The sequence below is a fragment of the Hippocampus zosterae genome, chromosome 14 (genome assembly GCF_025434085.1).
Source record: "Hippocampus zosterae strain Florida chromosome 14, ASM2543408v3, whole genome shotgun sequence".
Lineage (NCBI taxonomy): Eukaryota > Metazoa > Chordata > Actinopteri > Syngnathiformes > Syngnathidae > Hippocampus > Hippocampus zosterae.
In genome coordinates, this window is record NC_067464.1 from 20,723,655 (window position 1) to 20,748,368 (window position 24,714).

The 24,714-nt window shown below is 45.4% G+C and overlaps 1 protein-coding gene and 3 non-coding genes across 4 annotated transcripts in view; 1 reads left to right on the forward strand and 3 right to left on the reverse strand.

The window, feature by feature from the left end:
* The first annotated feature begins 9,863 nt into the window (after positions 1-9,863).
* Positions 9,864-24,714, forward strand: part of tpo (thyroid peroxidase) — a 44,434-nt gene continuing 29,583 nt past the window's right edge. Inside the window, exons 1-3 of the mRNA XM_052085748.1 lie at positions 9,864-9,991; positions 11,136-11,265; positions 16,117-16,305. Coding sequence (XP_051941708.1) covers positions 9,978-9,991; positions 11,136-11,265; positions 16,117-16,305 — 333 coding nt within the window. The 5' untranslated portion in view covers positions 9,864-9,977. The remainder of the gene's footprint in view (positions 9,992-11,135; positions 11,266-16,116; positions 16,306-24,714) is intronic.
* Positions 19,597-19,669, reverse strand: trnav-uac (transfer RNA valine (anticodon UAC)). Its single transcript has one exon. It is a non-coding gene; the product is annotated as a tRNA-Val (tRNA).
* On the reverse strand, positions 21,408-21,480 carry trnav-uac (transfer RNA valine (anticodon UAC)). Its single transcript has one exon. It is a non-coding gene; the product is annotated as a tRNA-Val (tRNA).
* On the reverse strand, positions 24,373-24,445 carry trnav-uac (transfer RNA valine (anticodon UAC)). The gene has a single exon. It is a non-coding gene; the product is annotated as a tRNA-Val (tRNA).

Below are 24,714 nucleotides of genomic sequence, written 5' to 3' on the forward strand. Positions count from 1 at the left end.
CTCAGGCCAGCCCTCTCTAGCCACTGATAGGACTTCTTGAGATCGGCCACTTCAGTTATGGTCCGGTGGTACATCCCGTGTAGGGGCTTGTCCTCCCATGATGGTCCCTCTTTCAGCGCCTCATCTTCTGTTCTCCATTGTCTGAGACATTCTCTGAGTACGTCATCTGTTGGAGCCTTCTCCTTGATGTATTCATGGAGCTTGGATGTTTCATCCTGGACAGTGGCTTTCACACTCACTAGAGTGTGAAAGCCTCACTAGTGGCTTTCACACTCCTTCCTTTCGGCTTGCGTACAGTCTCAGCGTGCTGGATTTGGGATGGAACCCTCCATGCATGGTTAGGAGCTTTCGGGTCTTAACGTCTGTGGTCTGAATCTCTTCCTTTGGCCACCTTATTATTCCTGCAGAGTATCTGATCACTGGCAGGGCATAGCTGTTTATTGCCCGGGTTTTATTCTTGCCATTGAGCTGGCTTCTTAGGACTTGCCTCACTCGCTGGAGGTATTTGGCCGTAGCCGCTTTCCTTGTTGCAAGTTCGAGGTTGCCATTGGCTTGTGGTATACCGAGGTATTTGTAGCTGTCCTCAATGTCTACTATTGTTCCTTCAGGGAGTGAGACCCCTTTAGTGCGGACTACCTTTCCTCTCTTAGTCACCATCCGACTACATTTCTCAAGCCCGAATGACATCCCGATGTCGCTGCTGTAGATCCTGGTTGTGTGGATCAGGGAGTCTATGTCCCTTTCGCTCTTAGCATACAGCTTTATGTCATCCATGTAGAGGAGGTGACTGATCGTAGCTCCATTTCTGAGGCGATATCCATAGCCTGTCTCGGTGATTACTTGGCTTAGGGGGTTCAGTCCTATGCAGAACAGCAGTGGGGAGAGTGCATCACCTTGGTATATGCCACATTTGATGGACACTTGGGTAAGTGGCTTGCCATTGGCTTCAAGTGTGGTTTTCCACATCCTCATCGAGTTCGCAACGAAGGCTCTTAGGCTCCTGTTCACCTTATACAACTCCAAGCATTCAGTGATCCATTTATGTGGCATCGAGGCATAGGCTTTCTTGTAATCAATCCAGGCTGTGCACAGGTTGGTACGTCGGGACCTGCAGTCTTGTGTGACTGTTCTGTCAACCAGGAGCTGATGTTTGGCTCCTCTGGTATCTCTACCAGTGTCCTTCTGTGCTTCGCTCATGTATTGATCCATGTGTCCACTTATCTTAGCCGCAGTGATGCCTGACATGAGCTTCCATGTTGTGGAGAGACAGGTTGTTGGCCGATAGTTGGATGGGACTGCACCCTTTGAGGGATCCTTCATGATCAGGATCATTCGCCCTTCGGTTAGCCATCCTGGGTGAGTCACATCCCTCAGCAGCTGGTTCATTTGTGCTGCCAGGCGCTCATGGAGTGCTGTGAGTTTCTTTAGCCAGTAGGCGTGGACCATGTCCGGGCCTGGTGCTGTCCAGTTCTTCATATCTGAGACTCTTTCCTGTATGTCTGCCACTGTTAGGGTACCTGGGTTCTGTTCAGGGAGGTTGCTGTGCTCCTCTCTCAGGGCCACCAGCCATTGTGCACTGCTGTTATGTGCAACCTCCTTCTCCCATATGCCTTTCCAGAATCTTTCAGTTTCCAGTCTTGGTGGGTTAGCTCTGTTGTTAGGACCCTGCCACTGAGCGTACACTTTCGCATGTTGTGTTGCGAACAGCCTGTTCATTCGTCTGGCCTCATTCTCTGTCGTGTAACGCTTTAGGCGGCTGGACAAGGCTTGGAGCCTTTGTTTGGCAGTTTCAAGTGCTTCAGGTATGGTCATCTGGATATACCTTTCGGGTATCGGCCTTTTCATCACACCTCTCTGGGCCTCCATCAATTGACTCACATCTTTCCGACCCGCTTTGATCTTAGCCTCCAACCGTCTTTTCCATGGTGGGTAACGTATCTCATGGCTTCCATGGTTGCTCTTATAGCCAAGCATCTCAAGGATCAGTGATGCTGAAGCGTATATCAGCTCATTGGTTTCCGTGATCGTTACGGTAGGGATCGCCCTCAGTGCTGCATTCACACTTTCAGGTGGTACTTCACATAACCGTTTTAATCAGTATCTAGGTTGCCCAGCTTTCATTCTCGCAATGATCTTAGCTTTCAGGTCAGTTGCTGCCTTGCTCAGTATTTCATTCATTGAGGTTGGCTTCCCAATCTCATCATCTGTATTCATTGGGGCTTGCCTCCCAATCTCTGGTATGACCTCCTCCTCAGATCTGGCAGCCTTGGGCCCTTCACCACGGAACATGCGTTGTACCTCATCAATCTCAAGTTGTGACAGCAGTTGCCGTTTGTGGATGTTGGAACGTTGAGCTACTAGTTGTTTCATGGTCAACCGTGACTGTGGGTTTCGAAGTAACCATTTAGCCCACATTCTCTGCATGTAACACCTTTGACTAGGGTTGCTTGAGTAGTAGCATTCCAACAGAGCGTGAAGGATCTTGCCCAAGGACCCACACTGGATGGTGTTATGTGCTCTTTTTTTTTTTGCCCCAAGCGGGATTCGAACCACCAACTCCCGCCGCTTATATACATATTTATTGTGTACACTTTATTGTCTATGTATATATCTATATGAGCTGTCAAACTATTAAAATATTTAATCCAATTAAAAATACAACTGTCATAATTAACTCAAATGAACAAAAAAAATTTTTTACTCACACATTTTTTATAATTTCAGAATTTCTGAATTGGTTCATGTAAAATTGAAAATCGAAATTGTTATTTTAGTAAATAATGTTACTAGCACATTCTAGCCTGCCCTTCTAATTCTTGTTGCGACCGAGTGGCTTGCATGTTCAAGAGTGCGACCTGTAATAGTATGTTGATGAATTCACTCCTGCCCCGTGGAGGTTGTTGCTCATGACATTAACAATTTTTTGGACGTTTTGGAGGGACGGCCGCCAACAATTTCAGACAGCCTTGAGTCCGTGGCCTGTATCTCTCCAATGGCGCAGATCAGCCAAATCCGCAATCTCTTTCCGCAGCGCGGATTCCAACTCCATGTTGTTCTCGATCGTACGGAGCCACTCCAAAACCGCATCATATTGCGGTTGGGCTCAGTCACCGGTTGAGTCTGAGTGTTGGACACTCTCGCCAAACCATCCAGAATGACCGGCAGCTTCTTCCCTTCCAATAAAACCGCTCCCGTCGGTTGAATTTTGCGATAGAACAGAAAGCTGCCAACACCAAACAGCAGCATACCGGTTATCAAAAGGCCTATAACGTAGATGTCTTCCACATCCTCAACGGACAGTATTGACGGGCACGCCATTCTCCACTTTCTCCATGGATCAAGGCCGTATCCGGCAGCAAATGTCCCCGGGGGGCAAGCAGGCTCCCCGCTGTCTGCTCTCTTCGTCGAAAAAATTTTGTCGATTGCATCGAGAGACCAGCCAACTAATTCCATGGTTAGTTCTTCGGATGAAAATACAGTAGGAGGCTAGGAAAAGTTAGACAAAGACAAGACTAAGTGGCGAGCAAGGAGAGGGTAGGGGAGGGCAGGAGCTGAGCAAAAAGTGTTCGCCTTCGTCGAGAGCCAAGCAGAAAAAGAATATACTATTGTTATTTTGGGCGGCCCAGTGTTCGAGAGGTGAGCGAGTCGACCTCACAATGCAGAGGTACAAGGTTTGATTCCAGCTCCGGCTCCCTGCGTGGAGTTTGCATGTTTTCCCCGTGCCTGCTTGGGTTTTCTCCAGGTACTCCGGTTTCCTCCCACATTCCATAAACATGCATGGCAGGCCGATTGAACACTCAAAGTTGTCCCTGGGTGTGAGTGTGAGTGCAGATGGTTGTTGATTGTTGGTCTCTGCGTGCCCTGCGTTTGGCTGGCGACCGGTTCGGGGTTACTTCCCGAAGACGGCTGGGATAGGCTTCAGCATCCGCCGCAACCCTTGTGAGGACAAAGCGGACTGGAAAATGGATTGATCTTTTCAGAGTTAGAATGGAAAAAATTTGGCTGAAGAAAATATCTGCTCATGATCCCAAACCCGCCGTATGAGCATAGCTGTGACACACTTGTTCAACAAACAAGAAATTACAACCTTTGTGGATCGTGAGATAAATGACTAATAATCTACAAAGATAGAAGTGGTCATGTCATGGCTTGATTTTGCTTGGCTTGTTCTTCTGAAGTGGGTTCATACATCTTCTCTTGATACTCATACACAAGAGAATACAAAAGTGGATGAATGGCTCACAGGCTTGATTCAGCTGTTCCAAACAAATGATTGACAGTGAAATATTAGGTCAAATTGACTTTAAATCTGATCCAATAGGTAGAATTGTTACAATAAGTAGCTGTCCATAACAAATGACATTGTATCTCATCAATATCATCACCTCCTTTATTGACTATTGCAATTCGCTTCTTTTTGGTGTCCATCACAAATTCTTTCATAAACTTCAACTGGTCCAGAATTCTTCAGCTCCTATCATCACAACAACCCCCTCCTTTCATCACATCACCCCCATCCTCCAACAGTTCCACTGGCTCCCTGTCGAACTGAGGATCAACTTCAAAATACTTCTCTTTACATTTAAACCCATCCATAACCTTGACCCCCCCTATCTATCTGACCTTCACATTTCCGTTCCCTCTCGTTCCCTCGGGTCCTCAGCCTCCCCCCACCTCTGTGTTCCCTCTGCCCGTCTCAGCACGATGGGGTGCAGAGCTTTTAGCCGCTCTGCCCCCAAACTCTGGAACTCACTCCCATCCGACATCCGTAAGATTGACTCTCTTCCCACATTCAAAACTCTTCTCAAAACCCACCCATTTAAAATTGCAATCTCATTTTAAACTCATCTCTTTTTTTATTATTATTTATAATTTTATCTGTGGTTTTATTGCAGTGTTTGATTGCACGGTGTCCTTGAGTGTTTTGAAAGGCGCTTATAAATAAAATGTATTATTACCGTATTTTCACGACTATAAGGCGCCATTAAGTCCTGTCCATTTCTCCAAAATGGACAGGACGCCTTATAATATAACGTCCCATGTTTGCCAGCAGGGGGCAGGCTTCTTGCCTGCCGCCTGCACACCTGTCACCCATTGGTGACTAATTTCTCATGCTTTATTTGGGGGCTCTGGCAGTCGACTCACTGTCGCAGTATTCCACGCCGTGCCAAATTCTCTCGCCCATTCCTATTGTAATTATTCGTTGCCTCTTAGCCTTGTGGCTGTTATTGCGCGTCGTTATTTCTCTTTCGTGGGATACTATAAGCATTCTCCAATCAGACTCTCCTTGCTTTTTTTCCGCAAGCGTTTTCTGTTGTCTCCTTATTTGTATTCCTGGTCCTTATTTTGACCAGCGCCTTTTGTTATTCACCCAGACGGGTATTTTGTGTTGGTATTAAAACTCCTTTGTTTTCTGACAAACATCTTTCTGTGTCTGCTTTTTCGGGGATCAACTTCAGTTATTTTGTTGTACTCGAAGCGTTTATTTTGTCGCTTCGGGTACAACGTGACAATAATGCGGAGCGTCTAGTGTATGCGCTGAGTTCCAAAGCCTGACTGAGAGCACCTCTGGCCGACACGCTGTTTATATAGAGCAAAGGCGGAGTGAGTGACGACAGGCATGCGGAAGTCCGCCAATGAGTGAAGGGTGGGTGTGTAAGAGGACACTAAAGGCACGCTCCTAGCAGGTACCAGTCGCCAATGAGTGAAGGGTGAGCGTGTAAGAGGACGCTAAAGGCACGCCCCTCGCAGGTACCAGTCGCCAATGAGGGAAGAGTGGTTGTGTAAGAGGACGCTAAAGGCACGCCCCTAGCAGGTACCAGTTGCGTGAGTACATTGTAAAATGGCTAAATAAAGTACAACTGAACTCAGTTTTGCTTCCGGTGCCTTTTTAAAAACGTGTTTAGCCGTATGTTTAAGCTGGCGTATGATTTACCATGACTGGCTGCGCCCAAAAACACGGTGCGCCGAATGGTCGTGAAAATACGGTGTATATATTGGGTGTCATTGAAATGTTAATCTTTTGCCTCATTCATTTTTGGATGCCAATTCTTTTTTTTTTTCTGGCGCGTCAAACTAAAACATTAAAATGTCGTATCTCAATGTTCCACTTCTATGGATAGGAGTGCAAATAACTTTTTGTTCCCTCTGGTGGGGTTTCACCTCAAGAAGAAAAAGTTTTCATTCATTTCATTTTACCATCCCGCTGAATAAACAGCTCGCTGCAGACACAAATGGCTTCACGAAGTTGCATCAGCGTGGGATCAAAGTTGAATTTCAAGTACAATGCTCAAGATTCAGCAGGCTATGACGCTCACAGTTGTCTCCAGTGGAGTGTGATAAGATGTATCCAAGGCCACTTCAAGGGCTTGTGTTTATGCGCATAGAAAGCCATGTACACAACTCACTGAACATTTGAAAGCAGCACGTCACTTAAACCATACATGTGCTCACGTCTGAGCATGGATGTCTGCAATTTAACCGGAGAAAGCCTAGCATATTGTCATAAGACAAGCCTCTTCAGGTCCACAGGTTCCAGCAACAAAACAGTATTGCACATCGAGCAGTATTGCACAGTAAGGACACAGTAAAGACAGTATTGCACAGTGAAAACAGCATTGCACGTCAAAAGTATTGCACCATAAAACCGTATTGTACAATGGGGTGTGCGAGTTTGTGGTAGGGGCGGGGTGTGTCGGGGTTCCTTGGAGTAAGAGTTTAGACAGATTTACCCTGTGGACAAAAATGTCCGGGCGGCCCGGCAGTCCAGTGGTTAGCGCGTTGACCTCACAGTGCAGAGGTCGTGGGTTAGATCCCGGCTCCGGCCTCCCTGTGTAGAGTTTGCATGTTCTCCCCAGGCCTGTGTGGGTTTTCTCCGGGTACTCCGGTTTCCTCCCACATTCCAAAACACATTTATGGTCGGTTAATTGAACACTCTAAATTGTACCTAAGTGTGATTGTGATTGTGAATGGTTGTTGGTCTATGTGCCCTGCGATTGGCTGGTAACCAATTCAGGGTGTCCCCCGCCTAGTGCCCGAAGACGGCTGGGATAGGCTCCAGTACCCTTGTGAGGATAAAATGGATGCATTGATGAACAACCAATTTACAGAAGGGCACATTAAAATCCTTGTAAAACATAACGGACTGATTATATAATGCCTCAGAAAAACAAGTGACAGTATTTCCCTGAACTCTTGAGTAACAAATTATTTTTATAATCAGTGATGAAAACAATGCAGAAATGCGTCACTTTACGCACGAAGCAGGGAAAGGGAACTGCTTCGCACGTAACAGAGAAAACGAAAGTACGCGGATCCCCGAAAATAGCAGACACCGACAAGGACTCTGTCAAAACAATAATATTTATTATAAACAAAAATCCCGCCTAATAAATAACAGAAAACGCTGGTCAAAACGAGCACCAGGAAATAAGGAACGCGACAACAGAAAGCGCTGGTAAAAACGAGCACCAGGAAATAAGGAAATGCGATAATAGAAAACGCTTGCAAAAAACGGCAAGGAACGTATGTTGACAGACACAAATACTAGTTCACGCACAATAATATAAAGATTCCCTTGGGACGAAAATGTAACTAACCGCGAATGGTATCAAACAATAATTTCTGTAATATGGGCAACAGCGGTGGCACAGCATGTAATACTCCGGCAATGGGTCAAACGCCGGAGCGCCTAGATATAGCAGGTGTAATCACTGGAAAATAGGCAGCAGGTGTGTAGCCAGCAGAAGTGAACGCGTGCCACCTGCTGCCGAATACGGAACATGACAAAATGTCCTCTTTTAAATAATTGAATAACCAAAGTAAACCGAAGCAGTCCATTTGATGTATGTTTGAAATGCGATGCAGTGCATAAATTACTTGGACAAAGTGCTTCCCTGATTAGATGCTCTCACAACATATCTGACCCATTTTGATGTATTTGCATTTTGTCAGATTAAAGAGAGCATAGTGATATAACTGGCTTAAACTGGCTTCCCATTTCTTGTTCAGTGATCATCAATCAATGACATTCATGTGTTTGGTCTCTGTTGTTGTTGCTGACTTCCAGAAGCTAACAAATCTACAATATCAGGGGGGAAAAACCCAAACTTTTTTTTTCTTTTTTGTTTTGTGACAACGCCCACCGCGCCAACCAAAGACAAGATTGAATCTCAGAGTCACTCGAGTGTGGAATGGTTTATTTAAGCGTTGGCCACTGATTCAGGCACATGTATAGGCTGCTCATGAAGAACACATGCCAAGCTGAAGCGTACAGGTAAAAAGTGCAAAAGGTTTTACTGTTGACTTAAGCCTATACAGAATGGCTTGTTATGCAATGTCGTATTTTGGCATGGTCGTCTTCTGCATTTTTTCCACAATTATGTCAACAGATGAGGTCAACTTCCTCAACGGTAAGTACGCACACTCACACACACACACCACCCATTTCAGTATCCTTTATTCATTCGAATTAATTGGGAAATAAAACCTATAGGGGAAATGCTGGTGACTCTTTGAGACAGTAAAATATTAGTGACTGCACATTTTAGGTTGATTTCTTGTATTTATCTGTCAGCAACACTATTTTTTTGTTTTTAGGAATGGACGCAAATTGAGAAAAAGTACACACCCCTGATAAATACTGCGTTTGTGATGTTAAGTAGTTCCTGGTTTAGTGGTTCCTAACCTGGGTTCGATGGAATCCGAGGGGTTCGGTGAATCAGTCTCGGGGGTTCGACAGAGCCTCTGCCATGGAGGTTAAGAAACACACGACTCAACATGTCAATTAGTTATGACACGCCCGCTTGGCCTTCTGGCTGGTTCATATTGTGCACAATTAAAAACTTATACTTTGTACTTAATATATATAGTAAATCTGTTTACTTTTTTCAGTTTTTAAGAAATGCATTTTTTAATGTTTTGAATTTGTAAATATTTTTCACTAATGAAGAGTTCGGTGAATGTGCATATGAACTGGTTAGATTCAGCACCTCCAACGAGGTTAAGAACTCCTACCCTGGAGGCTTTGCTTTGTAACAATATTTTTTGAGGGGTTGGGGGGATGCAGACACATTTGAATTAAACGATGTTTTACACCTCCTGACAGACACCTTCGCATTGAATGCTTTTTGCTTCCATTTTCTCTTTTGCTGTATGACGAACCCAATACAAGTAATTGTAATCAACAAATTAATAAATAGAAGTATATATTTAGTTGCTTTGTTAGATAAATTCTACTTTTACATTTTATCGGTCAGATGCTGTTCTCTTGTTCATAAATTGAGCTGAATCAGCTTTCGCTGTGCAAAGATTTCGCTGACAGAGACTATGCACTCCTTCAAATCAAATCATGTGTTGTCATCTACCTTACAGCTACATCCATTCAAAAATTGATTATGTCATCATATGAAGAAAGTCTTCAAATGCTTGATGAAAAATCCTTTCAAACCATACAAAGGTAATCAACAAGCAAAGTGAATCCTATTGTCTGTCACCGTTTCGGTGGAAAAATGCCTCCCCAAAAGGAGCCACATTCTGTAGAACTTTGCTTTTCTTGTCATTTGTGTGCATAGACGAAGTTCACGCGTGTCCTCCGTGCATGGCTTTTCATTTCGTCGACAAACTGAGACAGAGACCCTCGAGATAGGACATGCTGCTGAGGTTTTCCAATTAACTCTGCAAGGCCTTCACAAAAAACTGAAGCAGCGGTACAAAAGAGAGATCACAGCAAAAGGTAGGATCATATTTTAATTGTAAAAAAACAAAACACGTGAGGGAATACGATTAATCTTTTAACTTCCTCTCAGTCAAGCGTTACTTTTCTTTCCGATGCGCTGATGAAATGCTCTTTTATTTTCAAAGCTTTGCTTTCGTGGGAGCATGTGGAGCTGGTCGCAGAGCTATCAGGATGTCCACCTCCATCGGATCCAGCAACTTGCCAGTATAGTTACCATAGCAAGTATCGTTCCATAAACGGCATGTGCAACAACAGGTACTGTCGTTAAGTGACGTCAATGCATTGATGCACACAAATCTTCATCCATCCATCCATTTTCTGATCCGTTTATCCTCACAAGCACACGGGGCATTCTGGAGCCTAGCCCAACTGTCTTCAGGCAGTAGGCGGGAGACACCCCGAACTGGTTGCCAGCCAATCGCAGGTCACACATAGACCAACAACCATCGGCTCTCACGTTCACACCTCTGGAAAATTTAGTGTTCCATTAAACTGCAATACATGTTTTTGGAATGTGGGAGGAAACCAGAGTACCCGTAGAAAACCCACGCAGGTACAAGGAGAACATGCAAACTCCACACAGGAAGGCAGGATGGAACCCTGCACCCCTGCATTTTGAAGCCAACGCAAATGAGTCGACTACCAGACCGCGCACACAAATCTTAAAAAGTGACGGAAAAAAAACAACTACATTGAGAGTCCATCTAAAATGTGTTGGACTATATCACTCTATGTCACCAAATACAATGCGGATCCACAAGTTGACCATGGTGCTCACTCTCACTGTGCGGGCAGTGCAACAGTAAGCCAAAACAAGTCTGATTGCATAATATATGTAAAATCACATCTTGGATTGGATTAAATTATTATTATTGTCAAATGTACTGTATGTGTATCATAGAGCACAGATGAAATGTCTTCCCACATGATGAAAAATCTTGATTGTTTGTCATTGCTTGTGTATTATGACACGTGACCTCAAGTGCCAATTCCACCAACACTTATGTGTGCTGTTCTTTGTTCACCATTTTACATTAAAGGACTACAAGGCACACATGGCATTCAAATAAGGGAGAAACAAAAGGAGGCAGTTGCAGCACTGGCCCCTCTCAAACAACCAGGCTCAGTAAGCATTTATTTCGATCCACTTGTTGAGTCTGGTCCTTCTGGTCCTCGTGACATAAAAAGTCGCCAAAAGGTGAACAGAAAACAAACCACACCCAGAGTTAATCTTTCGTGAAACCAAACGTTTGTGTGATTTTTCACTGTGCCAAATGATGCCATCCATGATGGTGGTGCCGCATTAAATTGAGAGGCATTTCAATTCAGCGGCATTTAACTACTGAGGTTTCAATGTTGTTCATCAAATATCAGTCTTCATTTTAGTTTTTTTTGCCAGGAAGAATCATCTCTGGGGAGCAGCCAACATCCCTTTAAAAAGGTGGCTTCCACCTCAATATGAAGATGGGGTACGACAACCCAAAGGTTGGAATGCAGGAAGGCTCTATAATGGATTTGAGCTTCCCAAGGTAATCCGCAAATACTTTATATGTGTGTGTGTGTGTGTGTGTGTGTGTGTGTGTGTGTCTATCCACCTATATATATATATATAATATATATATATATATATATATATATATATATATATATTAGCGCATTTTTATTGGCATTAATTTAAATTAATTTTAACGGGATTACATTTTTTTTCGCGAGATTAACGCGGCACACGTCACAAGCGGATGTTACGTTGCTCTATAAAAACACCAGAAACAAAACAACAAGCGCGCTGCAGAAGTCCACGCCGATGTCTGTTTTGCCAGACACGGCAGCGCGAGACACCGAAAACGGATACACCGAAAACGGAAAGAGTTTATGAATGGGAAAGTTTACTTTTAAAGAGTTGCCATATTGCTCCACTGACAAGACCAAAGTTATCTGTTCTTCTCTCTCTCTCTCTGTATCATACAGGTATACGATGTATGCCACTGACGCGATTGTTACTTGTTTGGAACTATTTTGTGTGGAAGGTTACAGTGTTCTGTGTCCATATAAATAGAGCGGGTGGAGCTTCTCTGTGTTCGTCTGACAGTGACAGTGCACTACAGTGGTAGTGAAAGTAAAACGTCTCCAGTGTTGTAATTCGAAATGAGGTCTACATACACAAAACAGTAGAGAGACTTCCGCGCAAGAAGGACCAACACAACATAGCCTGGCTGTGTTAGGGGGAGTGAAACCCCCCCTTTCAGAATGGTTTCTCCTCTGGATATGGAGGAGAAGCGGCTCGACTCTGAGCCCCTCCCGGATGACCGAGCTTCTAACCTTATCTCTAAGGGAGAGCCCGGACACCCTGCGGAGAAAACTCATTTCGGCCGCTTGTAACCGGGATCTCATTCTTTCGGTCACGACCCATAGCTCGTGACCATAGATGGGGGTTGGAACGTAGATCGACCGGTAAATTGAGAGCTTCGCCCTTTGGCTCAGCTCCTTCTTACCACGACAGACCGATACAACGTCCGCATCACAGCAGACGCACCAATCCGCCTGTCGATCTCCCGCTCCCTTCTGCCCCCACTCGTGAACAAGACCCCAAGATACTTGAACTCCTCCACTTGGGGCAAGATCTCCTCCCCTACCCGGAGGGGGCACTCCACCCTTTTTCGACTGAGGACCATGGTTTCAGATTTGGAGGTGCTGATCTTCATCCCAACCGCTTCACACTCGGCTGCGAAACGCTCCAGTGAGAGTTGGAGAGCCCTGTTTGAAGGAGCCAACAGCACCACATCATCTGCAAAAAGCAGGGATGCAATACTGAGGCCCCCAAAACGGACCCCCTCAACGCTTCGGCTGCGCCTAGAAATTCAAAATAAAGGAATAAAGAAATAAAGGTTATGAACAGAATCGGCGACAAAGGGCAGCCTTGGCGGAGTCTGACCCCCACTGGAAACGATTCCGACTTACTGCCGGCAATGCGAACCAAACTCTGACATCGGTGGTATAGTGACCGAACAGCCCGTATCAGGGGGTTCGGTACCCCATACCCTCGAAGCACCTCCCACAGAACTCCCCGAGGGACACGGTCAACCGCCTTCTCCAAGTCCACAAAACACATGTAGACTGGTTGGGCGAATTCCCACATACCCTCGAGGACCCTGCTAAGGGTGTAGTGCTGGTCCACTGTTCCACGGCCGGGACGAAAACCACACTGCTCCTCCTCAATCTGAGGCTCGACTTCCTGACGGACCCTCCTCTCCAGCACCCCTGAATAGACCTTACCAGGGAGGCTGAGGAGTGTGATCCCTCTATAGTTGGAACACACACTCCGGTCCCCCTTTTTAAAAAGAGGGACTACCACCCTGGTCTGCCAATCCAGAGGCACTCTTCCCATTGACCACGCGATGTTGCAGAGGCGCGTCAACCAGGACAGCCCCACAACATCCAGAGCCTTGAGGAACTCCGGGCGGATCTCATCCACCCCTGGGGCCTTGCCCCCGAGGAGCTTTTTAACCACATCGGTGACTTCAGCCACAGAGATAGGAGAGCCCACCTCAGAGTCCCCGGGCTCTGCTTCCTCCAAGGAAGATGTGTTGGTGGAGTTGAGGAGGTCTTCGAAGTACTCTGCCCACCGGTTCACAACGTCCCGAGTCGAAGTCAGCAGCGCCCCATCCCCACTGTAAACAGTGTTAGTGGTGCACTGCTCCCCCCTCCTGAGACCAACAAACCCTCACAATACGTTTGGGTCTGCCAGGACGGGCCGGCATCTTCACCCACCATCGGAGCCTACTCACCCCCAGGTGGTGATCAGTTGACAGGTTCGCCCCTCTCTTCACCCGAGTGTCCAGAACATGCGGCAGCAAATCTGATGATACAACTACAAAGTCGATCATCGAACTGCGGCCTAGGGTGTCCTCGGCCGCAATGCGAACCTAGGATGTCCTAGGAGGACTCATAACAAAACACCACTCGAGTTCTGATCGGGGGGGGCGTTCCTCCCAATCACACCCCTCCAGGTCTCACTGTCATTGCCCACGTAAGCATTGAAGTCCCCCAGCAGAACAAGGGAGTCCCCAGCAGGAGTACTCTCCAGCACACCCTCCAAGGACTCCAAAAAGGGTGGGTATGCTGAGCTGCTGTTTGGTGCATATGCACAAACAACAGTCAGGACCCGTCCACCCACCTGAAGGCGGAGGGAGGCAACCCTCTCGTCTACCGGTGTGAACCCCAATGTACAGGCACTGAGCCGGGGGGCAATGAGTATGCCCACACCTGCTCTGCGCCTCTCACCATGAGCAACTCCAGAGTGGAAGAGAGTCCAACCCCTCTCGAGAGAACTGGTACCAGAACCCAGGCTGTGTGTGGAGGCAAGTCCGACTATATGCAGTCGGAAATTCTCTGCCTCAAACACCAGCTCAGGCTCCTTCCCTGCCAGAAAGGTGACATTCCATGTCCCAAGAGCTAGCTTCTGCAGCCGAGGATCGGACCGCCAGGGTCCCCGCCTTTGGCTGCCGCCCAGCTCACATTGCACCCGACCCCTTTGGCCCCTCTCATGGGTGGTGAGCCCATGGGAAGGGGGACCCACGTTGCCTCTTCGGGCTGTGCCCGGCGGGGCCCCATGGGTGTAGGCCCGGCAACCAGGCGCTTGCCAACGAGCCCCACCTCCAGGCCTGGCTCCAGAGTGGGGCCCCGGTGACCCGCGTCCGGGCAAGGGAAACCTTGGTCCATCTATTGTATTCATCATAAGGGTCTATGAGCCGTGCTTTGTCTGGCCCCTCACCGAGAACCTGTTTGCCATGGGTGACCCTGCCAGGGGCATAAAGCCCCAGACAACTTAGCTCCTAGGATCATTGGGACACGCAAACCCCTCCACCACAGTAAGGTGACGGCTCACGGAGGGGTAAAGCAGCTATTGTGTGACAATATATTTTTTCACCGTTATTGATGGACAGTAATATTGTGGTAAAGATTATGTGTGAATAACTGCACCAAGTGAAACATGTTCATGTAAAATTGAAAATCGAAATTGTTACTTCAGTAAATATTTGCATTTGGCACATAGAAAACTGATTCATGATTCCATGTTGATGAGAGCATTAAAATGGGGAAAAAATAGGACAAAAAATGTAAAAGGAAATTCAGAAACAATAAAAAATGTGTGATTAATCACGATTAATTTTTTCGTTCATTTGAGTTAATTATGACAGTTGCATTTTTAATTAGATTAAATATTTTAATCGTTTGACAGCTCTAATATATATACATATGTTTTTTTAAATGAAGCATTAAAATGTAAAAGGGGTTTTACAGCAGCAATTTCAAAACAGATTTTTCATGACAGATCACGATTGTTTGAACAGGCCGATGAATTAAAAGACACATTTATCTTGAAATGATTTTTGTTCCATTTGTGAATACCTATTATGTCTTCAGCATTGAATTGTCATATGATATGATAACATATACTTCACAGCCATCAAAAATATTGAGGGTCTTGTTCTATTTTGTCCAAGATGCATATTTACTATGTTTAAGAACACTACAGGCATAGTGACTATTTTTTCAAAGTTACAAACTAAATTCAAATGAATAGAATACTTGTAAATTGACCTATTGCTCAAACTATGTTCGACTTATTTTTCCTGACGGCGTACATTAAACAAACAGGTAGCCGAGCCGGAGAAAAGTGCCTCAAGCATTTTATTTTGAAACAACGTCCCGAAACTGAATTACTCGAGGACTTCTTTCACCTCTACTCATAAATGAATGAAGCTGTCACCTTTGATAGCATCATCAAAATGAACTACGAAATCAAGAGATACACTTTTTCGTCTGTCGATGAAAGAAAGGTGAAACCAAACTGTTTGGGAGATCCTTCGCCATGCAGGAAAATAAAGACCCATAAAGAAGTTTCACCTAGTGAAAGAAATTAAAACAAAAAAGAAGTGAAAGAGGTGGCACCGAAAGACTGGAAAAACATAAAAAGAACAAAAAAAGAAGAAATGGGTCATTGGGTCACAGGTTTGATGTACAGACGTTATTGCAAGAAAGGTCCACAATTAAATAGTAAGTCATATTCACTTGATTACCTGTCTTATCAGTATCAGTAAATTTGCCAACTTCAAAAAAAGGTTGGCTTTTCCATTACAAATAAAGCTGCAGAACTTTATTCTAAATTCAACTTTGGGTCTGTCTCAAAATCATGTTTAATGCCATAATGTTGTTGTTTTTATTTATTTATTTATTGTCAGAATAAAACACTTTCGGATATTTTTTAAAGGGGAGTTATCAGCACTTTTGATTCCTGGCGTATTGTTAGCCTGCAAATAATTTATTTAGCTCTGTTATCACTGAAAGTACTGACATGATTTTATGTTGGATTTCAACAGCCAAAGGAAGTCAGCATAAAGATCATGGGGAGTTCTATCAAATGTGAAGACGATGCCTACTCTCACATGCTTGTGGAGTGGGGCCAATACATTGACCATGACATAACGTTCACCCCTCAAAGCCCCGGGAAACCCGGAGATGACTGCCTGAACTCTTGTAAAAATGTACACCCCTGCTTTCCAATCCAGGTAAACTGTAACCAAAACAAGTATTCTGCCGCACCTTTACCAAACCGTTTCTTATACTGCCTTCCAAGTAATTATTGACTAAGTGGAGCTCATCTGTGGCAGTTTTGCAAATACTGTTGGTCCTTGGACACGAAACGTTTCAGGGCCAAGCCATTTGGCTATCATACATAGAATGCCCAAAGGGAAGCAAACTGGCTGGATTCGTTTCACCATTGATCTGCAAATGAGGAAAAGTCTGGTGTGAACAACACAACTCAGCAATGACCGTTCGCATGCTAACGTGAAGAAAACCACCACATTCCATTTGAACAAGGTGGGGGAAGCGCCTCACCTTGCTGCATTGACAGAACAATGTTGACAAAATGGATCGTTGAGTGGTTGGTTTTGTTGTTGGTCCTCTGGCCATTTTGGAGGGGTAAGAAAATCCTGGGACTTCTAGTGGTAAGCCTGTGTTCCTCTTGAGTAGAGTAGACAGTACGTCCGCTTGTCACGTAGAAAACCGGGGATCGATTCACTGACGGGGAGTTGTTGTGATTTTTATCAGTTTGGTAATCCAGTTTTTCAGCGCAAATTAAATAGGACCAGGGATTGTTTCCACACAGTTTCGAACTGGGGACAGTTCGACAGTTCGAAACTGTGTGGGAGGGAAACGTGATAGCCACAACATGATGGAAACAGATGACACCATGGTTTTTCATTTCACGGCTGCCAACCCAGCTCCTTTTAAGCCTGTGTTCTTTGTGAGTAAAGTGGACAGTACCTTGCCTCCTTTTAAGCCTGTGTTCTTCGTTTTTATAGTGACAGTATCGCCGCCTGTCACGCGGAAGACCAAGGTTCGATTCGCTGATCGGGAGTTGTGATTTTAATCATTTTGATGGTGCAGTTTTGCAGTTTGGGTGGCCCGGTAGTCCAGTGGTTAGCACGTCGGCTTCACAGTGCAGTGGTACCGGGTTCGATTCCAGCTCCGGCCTCCCTGTGTGGAGTTTGCATGTTCTCCCCGGGCCTGCGTGGGTTTTCTCCGGGTGCTCCGGTTTCCTCCCACATTCCATTAATTTGCATGGCAGGCTGATTGAACACTCTAAATTGTCCCTAGGTGTGAGCGTGGATGGTTGTTCGTCTATATGTGCCCTGCAATTGGCTGGCAACCGATTCAGGGTGTCCCCCGCCTACTGCCCGGAGACGGCTGGGATGGGCTCCAGCACCCCCCGCGACCCTAGTGAGGATCAAGCGGTACGGAAGATGAGATGAGTTTTGCAGTTTTTCAGAGAAAATTAAAAAGGAGCAGGAATTGTTTCAAACTGGGGACCTTTCGTGTGTAAGACGAATGTGATAACCACTACACTATGGAAACAGGTGACAAGACAGTCTTTCATATCAAAGATGTCAAACCAGGTAACTGATAGCAGGGACGGTGTTTTGGAGGGCACAGCTCCTTTTAAGCCTGTATTCCTCGTTTGGATAGTGGACAGTATGTCCACCTGTCACGCGCAAGACTGTGCTTTGATTCCCTGACGGGGAGTCGTTGTAATTTTCGTCATTTTGGTGAGGCAGTATTTTAGAACAAATGAAAAAAGGTGGAGGGATTGTTTCCACCCAGTTTTGAACTGGGGACCGTTCGTGTGTTTACGAATGTGATAACCACTACAATATGAAACATATAGCAGTAGAGGTTTTCATATCAGGGCTGTCAAACCACATAACTGACAGCGGGGATGGAATTTTGCAGGGCACAGCTCCTTTGAACCCTGTATTCCTTGTTCGTATAGTGGACAGTTTTCCCGCCTGTCACGCGGAAGACTGGGGCAAGATTCCCTGACGGGGAGTCGTAATTTTCATCATTTTGATGATGCAGTATTTCAGAGCAAATCAAAAAGGAGTAGGCATTGTTTCCACCGAGTTTCGAACTGGCGACCTTTCATGTGTTAGACGAATTTGATAGCCACGACATTATGGAAACAGTTGACCTCATAGTTTTTATATCGGGGCTGTCAACCTAGCTAACTGATAGCAGGGACGATGTTTTGGAGGGCACAGCTCCTTTTAAGCCTGTGTTCCTTGTTAGGATAGTGTCAGGTTGGTCCAATTTGACACTCAGGAATAACCAAAATGAGGAGACAGGAGACTCGATTCTGGTACTAGGAGGGAACGAGGAGGAGAAGCGTTCGGTTTCAGTTCTCGGCACGTAACCGTAACGATCTCCCCCTTCACCTCCTCATTTATTGGGAAAGCTACTACATAGGTGTGTCCAACCTAAAGGGTGGGGGCTGTTGAACACACACTGAACTTGTTTGACTATGTGTGTGTATGTGAGTGCAATTTACGTACATGTGTGCAAATGTCACATAAACATCACGTTGCAGCTGGTGTTGATGTCTCCATTCACTGTTCACCCTTGCTCACTGTTTAGTCTTAACAGTTATCTCTTCCCAACCACGTCCTCGGAAAGGTGGTTGCGACCCTAACCTTTCACACAGTACAGCAAGCAAAAGTGATCATATAATGAAGAATATATAATGATTATAGATGTGAATAAATAATAAAGGATATATCTTTATTGAAAGCATAAGCGTTCTTCATTGCAGGCAAAGCCAACCGGGGACTTTTCGTGTGTTAGACGAACATGATAACCACTACACTATGGAAACATTTGGCACCACTGATTTTCATATCAGTGCTGTCAACCCACATAACTGACAGTGGGGATGGCATTTTGCAGGGCACAGCTCTTTTGAACCTTGTATTCCTTGTTCGTATAGTGGACAGTTTGTCCGCCTGTCACGCGGAAGATTGGGGTGAGATTCCCTGACGGGGGGGTCATAATTTTTATAATTTTCCTTTGAAGCCTGTGTTCCTCGTTAGTATAGTGGATAGTATCTCCGCCTGTCGCGCGGAAGACTGGAGTTCAATTCCCTGACGGGGAAGTATTGTAATGTAATTTATTTTGGTGATGCAGTTTTTCAGAGCAAATTACAAAGGAGTCAGGATTGTTTCCACCCAGTTTCAAACTGGCGAACCTTCTTGTGTTAGACGAATGCGATAACCACGACACGATGGAAACAGGTGACATCCCAGTTTTTTATATCAGGGCTGGAAACCTAGCTAACTAATAGCAGGGACGGGGTTTTGGAAGGAACAGCTCCTTTTAAGCCTGTGTTCCTCGTTAGGACCGTGGACAGTATCTCCGCCTGTCACGCGCAAGACTGGGGCTCCATTCCTTGACGGGGAGTCGTTGTAATTTAAATCATTTTGGTGACGCAGTATTTCCGAGTAAATTAAAAAGGGGGGAAGGATTGTTTCCACCCAGTTTCGAACTGTGGACCTTTCGCGTGTAAGACGAACGTGATTACCACTACACTATGGAAACAAGTGCGAAGTCGGTCTTTCATATATCAAATGTCAACTCAGGTAACTTATTGTGGACCTGGAGTGTACAGCTCTTTTTAAGCCTGTGTTCCTCATTAGGATAGTGGACAGTATCTCCGCCTGCCACGCGCAAGACTGGGGCTCGATTCCCTGACGAGGAGTCGTTGTGACATTTATCATTTCGGTGATCCAGTTTTTCACAGCAAATCAAAAAGCAGCCAGGACTGTTTCCACCCAGTTTCGAACTGGGGACCTTTTGTGTGTTAGACAAATTTGATAACCACGACACTATGGAAACAGGTGACCTCATAGTTTTTTATATCAGGGCTGTCAACCTAGTTAACTGATAGCAGGGACGGTGGTTTGGAGGGCACAGCTCCGTTTAAGCCTGTGTTCCTCGTTAGGATAGTGGACAGTATCTCCGCCTGTCACACGCAAGACTGGGGCTCGATTCCCTGACAGGGGGTCGTTGTGACATTTATCATTTTGGTGTTCCAGTTTTTCACAGCAAATCAAAAAGCAGGTAGGACTGTTTCCACCCAGTTTCAAACTGGGGACCTTTCATGTGTGAGACGAACGTGATAACCACTACACTATGGAGACAGTTGAAGCACCGGCTTTAATCTCAGGTCTCACAACCCAGGTAACTGATAGCCGGGACGTTTTGGAGGAAAGTTCTACTTTTAATGATATTTATCATTTTGGTGATCCAGTATTTTAGAGCAAATTGAAAAGGAGCAGGGATTGTTTCCACCCAGTTTCGAGCTGGGGACTTTTGGTGTGTTAGACGAATGTGATAACCACTATAATATGGAAACAGGTGACAGGACAGTCTTTCATATCAGGGATGTGGCATTTTGCTGGGCACAGCTCCTTTAAATCCTGTATTCCTTGTTCGTATAGTGGACAGTTTGTCCGCCTGTCACGCGGAAGACTGGGGTAAGATTCCCTAATGGGGAGTCGTAAATCTCATCATTTTGGCGATGCAGTTTTTCAGAGTAAGATTCAAAAGGAGCAGGGCTTGTTTCCACCCAGCTTCAAACAAGGGACTTTTCGTGTGTTCGACGAACATGATAACCACTACACTATGGAAACATATGTCACCACCGAGTTTCATATCAGGGCTGTCAACACACATAACTGACAGCGGGGACGGCATTTTGCAGGGCACAGCTCCTTTGAACGTTGTATTCCTTGTTCGTATAGTGGACAGTTTGTCCGCCTGTCACGCGAAGATTGGGGTGAGATTCTCTGACGGGGGTCGTAATTTTTATAATTTTCCTTTGACGCCCATGTTCCCCGTTAGTATAGTGGATAGTATCTCTGCCTGTCACGCGGGAGACCGGGATTCGATTCCCTGACGTGGAGTTATTGTAATGTAATCTATTTTGGTGATGCAGTTTTTCAGAGCAAATCACAAAGGAGTCAGGATTGTTTCCACCCAGTTTCAAACTGGCGAACCTTCTTGTGTTAGACGAATGCGATAACCACGACACGATGGAAACAGGTGACATCCCAGTTTTTTATATGTCAGGGCTGTCAACCTCCCTAACTGATAGCAGGGACAGGGTTTTGGAGGGCACAGCTACTTTTAAGCCTGTTTTCTTCGTTAGGATAGTGGACAGTATCTCCGCCTGTTACGCGCAAGACTGGGGCTAGATTCCCTGACGATGAGTCGTTACGACATTTATCATTTCGGTGATCCAGTTTTTCACAGCAAATCAAAAAGCAGTCAGGACTGTTTCCACCCAGTTTCGAACTGGGGACCTTTCATGTGTAAGACGAACATGATTACCACTACACTATGGAAACAGGTGACATCACACTTTTTTATATCAGAGCTGTCAACCTAGCTAACTGATAGCAGGGACAGCGTTTTGGAGGGCACTGCTCCTTTTAAGCCTGTGTTTCTCGTTAGTATAGTGGACAGTATCTCCACCTGTCACGCGCAAGACCGGGGTATGATTCCCTGACGGGAAGTCGTTGTAATTTTCATCATTTTGTTGATGCAGTTTTTCAGAGTAAATTAAAAAAGGGGGAAGGATTGTTTTCACCCAGTTTCGAACTGGGGACCTTTTTTGTGTAAGAAGAACGTGATAACCACTACACTATGGAAACAAGTGACAAGACAGTCTTTCATTTCAGGGATGTCAACTCAGGTAACTGATAGCGGATGGCACAGCTGCTCTTAAGCCTGTGTTCCTCGTCAGTATTGTGGACAGTATCTCCTGTCACGCGGAAGACCGAGATTCGATTCCCTGACGGGGAGTTATTGTAATTCTAATCATTTTGGTGATGTCGTTTTACAGAACAAATCAAAAAGGAGTCATGACTGTTTCCACCCAGGTCCGAACTGGCGACCTTTCGTGTGTTAGACGAATGTGATAACCACGACACAATGGAAAGAGATGACATCACAGTTTTCTGTATCAGGGCTGTCAACCTAGCTAACTGATAGCAGGGACAGTGTTTTGGAGGGCACAGCTCCTTTTAAGCATGATTTCCTTGCTATGATAATAGACAGTATCTCCGGCTGTCAGGCGCAAGACTGGGGCTCGATTCCCTGACGGGGAGTCGTTGTGACATTTATCATTTTGGTAATCCAGTTTTTCACAGCAAATCAAAAGGACTCAGGACCGTTTCCACACAGTCTCGAAATGGGGACCTTTCGTGTGTGAGACGAACGTGATAACCACTACACTATGGAAACAGTTGATAATATAGTCTTTAATCTCAGGTCTTACAACCCAGGTAACTGATAGCAGGGACGGTGTTTTGGAGGGGAGATCTCCTTTTAATGACATTTATCATTTTGGTGATCCAGTTTTTCACAGCAAATCAAAATGAGTCAGGACTGTTTCCACCCAGGTTCGAACTGGCGACCTTTTGTGTTTTAGACAAATGTGATAACCACGACACAATGGAAACAGGTGACATCACAGTTTTTTATATCAGGGCTGTCAACCTAGCTAACTGATAGCTGGGAGGGTATTTTGGAGGGCACAGCTCATTTAAGCCTGTGTTCCTTGGTAGGATAGTGGACAGTATCTCCGCCTGTCACGCGCAAGACTGGGGTTCCATTCCCTGACGGGGAGTTGTTGTAATTTTCAGCATTTTGGTGACGCAGTTTTTCAGAACAAATTCAAAAGGAGTAGGGATTGTTTCCACCCAGTTTCGAGCTGGGGACCTTTCATGTGTTAGACGGATGTGATAACCACTACGCTATGGAAACAGGTCACAGGACAGTCTTTCATATCAGGGATGTGATATTTTGCAGGGCACAGCTCCTTTAAAACCTGTATTCCTTGTTCGTATAGTGGACAGTTTGTCCGCCTGTCACGCGGAAGACTGGGGTAAGATTCCGTGATGGGGAGTCGTAAATTTCATCATTTTGGCGATGCAGTTTTTCAGAGTATGATTAAAAAGGAGCAGGGCTTGTTTCCATCCAGTATCAATTTGGGGACTTTTCGTGTGTTAGACGAACATGATAACCACTACACTATGGAAACATATGGCACCACCGATTTTCATATCAGGGCTGTCAACCCACATAACTGACAGCGGGGACGGCATTTGGCAGGGCACAACTCCTTTGAACCTTGTATACGTTGTTCGTATAGTGGACAGTTTGTCCGCCTGTCACGCGGGAGATTGAGGTAAGATTCCCTGACGGGGGGGGGGGGGGGGGTCATAATTTTCCTTTGAAACTTGTGTTCCTCGTTAGTATAGTTGATAATATCTCCGCCTATCATGCGGAAGATCGGGGTTTGATTCCCTGACGGGGATTTATTGTAATGTTATTTATTTTGGTGATGCATTTTTTTCAGAGTAATTTACAAAGGAATCAGGATTGTTTCCAACCAGTTTCAAACTGGCGAACTTTCTTGTGTTAGACCAATGTGATAACCACAACACGATGGAAAAAGGTGATATCCCAGTTTTTTATATCAGGGCTGTCAACCTAGCTAACTGATAGAAGGGACGGGGTTTTGGAGGGCACAGCTACTTTTAAGCCTGTGTTCCTTGTTCGGACCGTGAACAGTATCTCCGCCTGTCACGCGCATGACTGGGGCTCCTATTCCCTCACGGGGAGTCGTTGTAATTGAAATCATTTTGGTGACGCAGTATTTCCGAGTGAATTAAAAAGTGGGGAAGGATTGTTTCCACACAGTTTCGAGCTGGGGACGTTTCGTGTTTAAGACGAACGTGATTACCACTACACTATGGAAACAGGTGACAAGACAGTCTTTCATATCAGGCATCTCAACCCGGTTAATTGATAGCAGGAACTTGGAGGGCACAGGTCCTCTTAAGCCTGTCTTCCTCGTCAGTATCGTGGACAGTATTTCCGCCTGTGATGCGTAAGACCGGGGTTTGATTCCCTGACGGGGAGTTGTTGTAATTTAAATCATTTTGGTGACGCAGTATTATCATTTTACCATTTTGGTGATCCAGTTTTTCATAGCAAATCAAAAAGCAGTCAGGACTGTCTCCACCCAGTTTCAAACTGGGGACCTTTCGTGTGTGAGACGAACGTGATAACTACTACACTATAGAAACAGTTGATAACAGTCGTTCATCTCAGGGCTGACAACCCAGGTAACTGATAGCAGGGAAGGTGTTTTGGATGGAAGATCTCCTTTTAATGACATTTATCATTTTGGTCATCCAGTTTTTCATAGTAAATCAAGAAGCAGTCAGGACTGTTTCCACCCAGTTTCGAACTGGGGACCTATCGAGTGTAAGACGAACTTGATTACCACTACACTATGGAAACAGGTGACATCATACTTTTTTATATCAGGTCTGTCAACCTAGCTAACTGATAGCAGGGATGGTGTTTTGGAGGGCACAGCTCCTTTTAAGCCTGTGTTCCTCGTTAGGATAGTGGACAGTATCTCCGCCTGTCACGAGCGAGAATGGGGCTCGATTCCCTGACGGGCAGTCGTTGTAATTTTCATCATTTTGCTGATGCAGTTTTTCAGAGTAAATTAAAAAGGGGGAAGGATTGTTCCCACCCAGTTTGGGGACCTTTCGTGTGTAAGA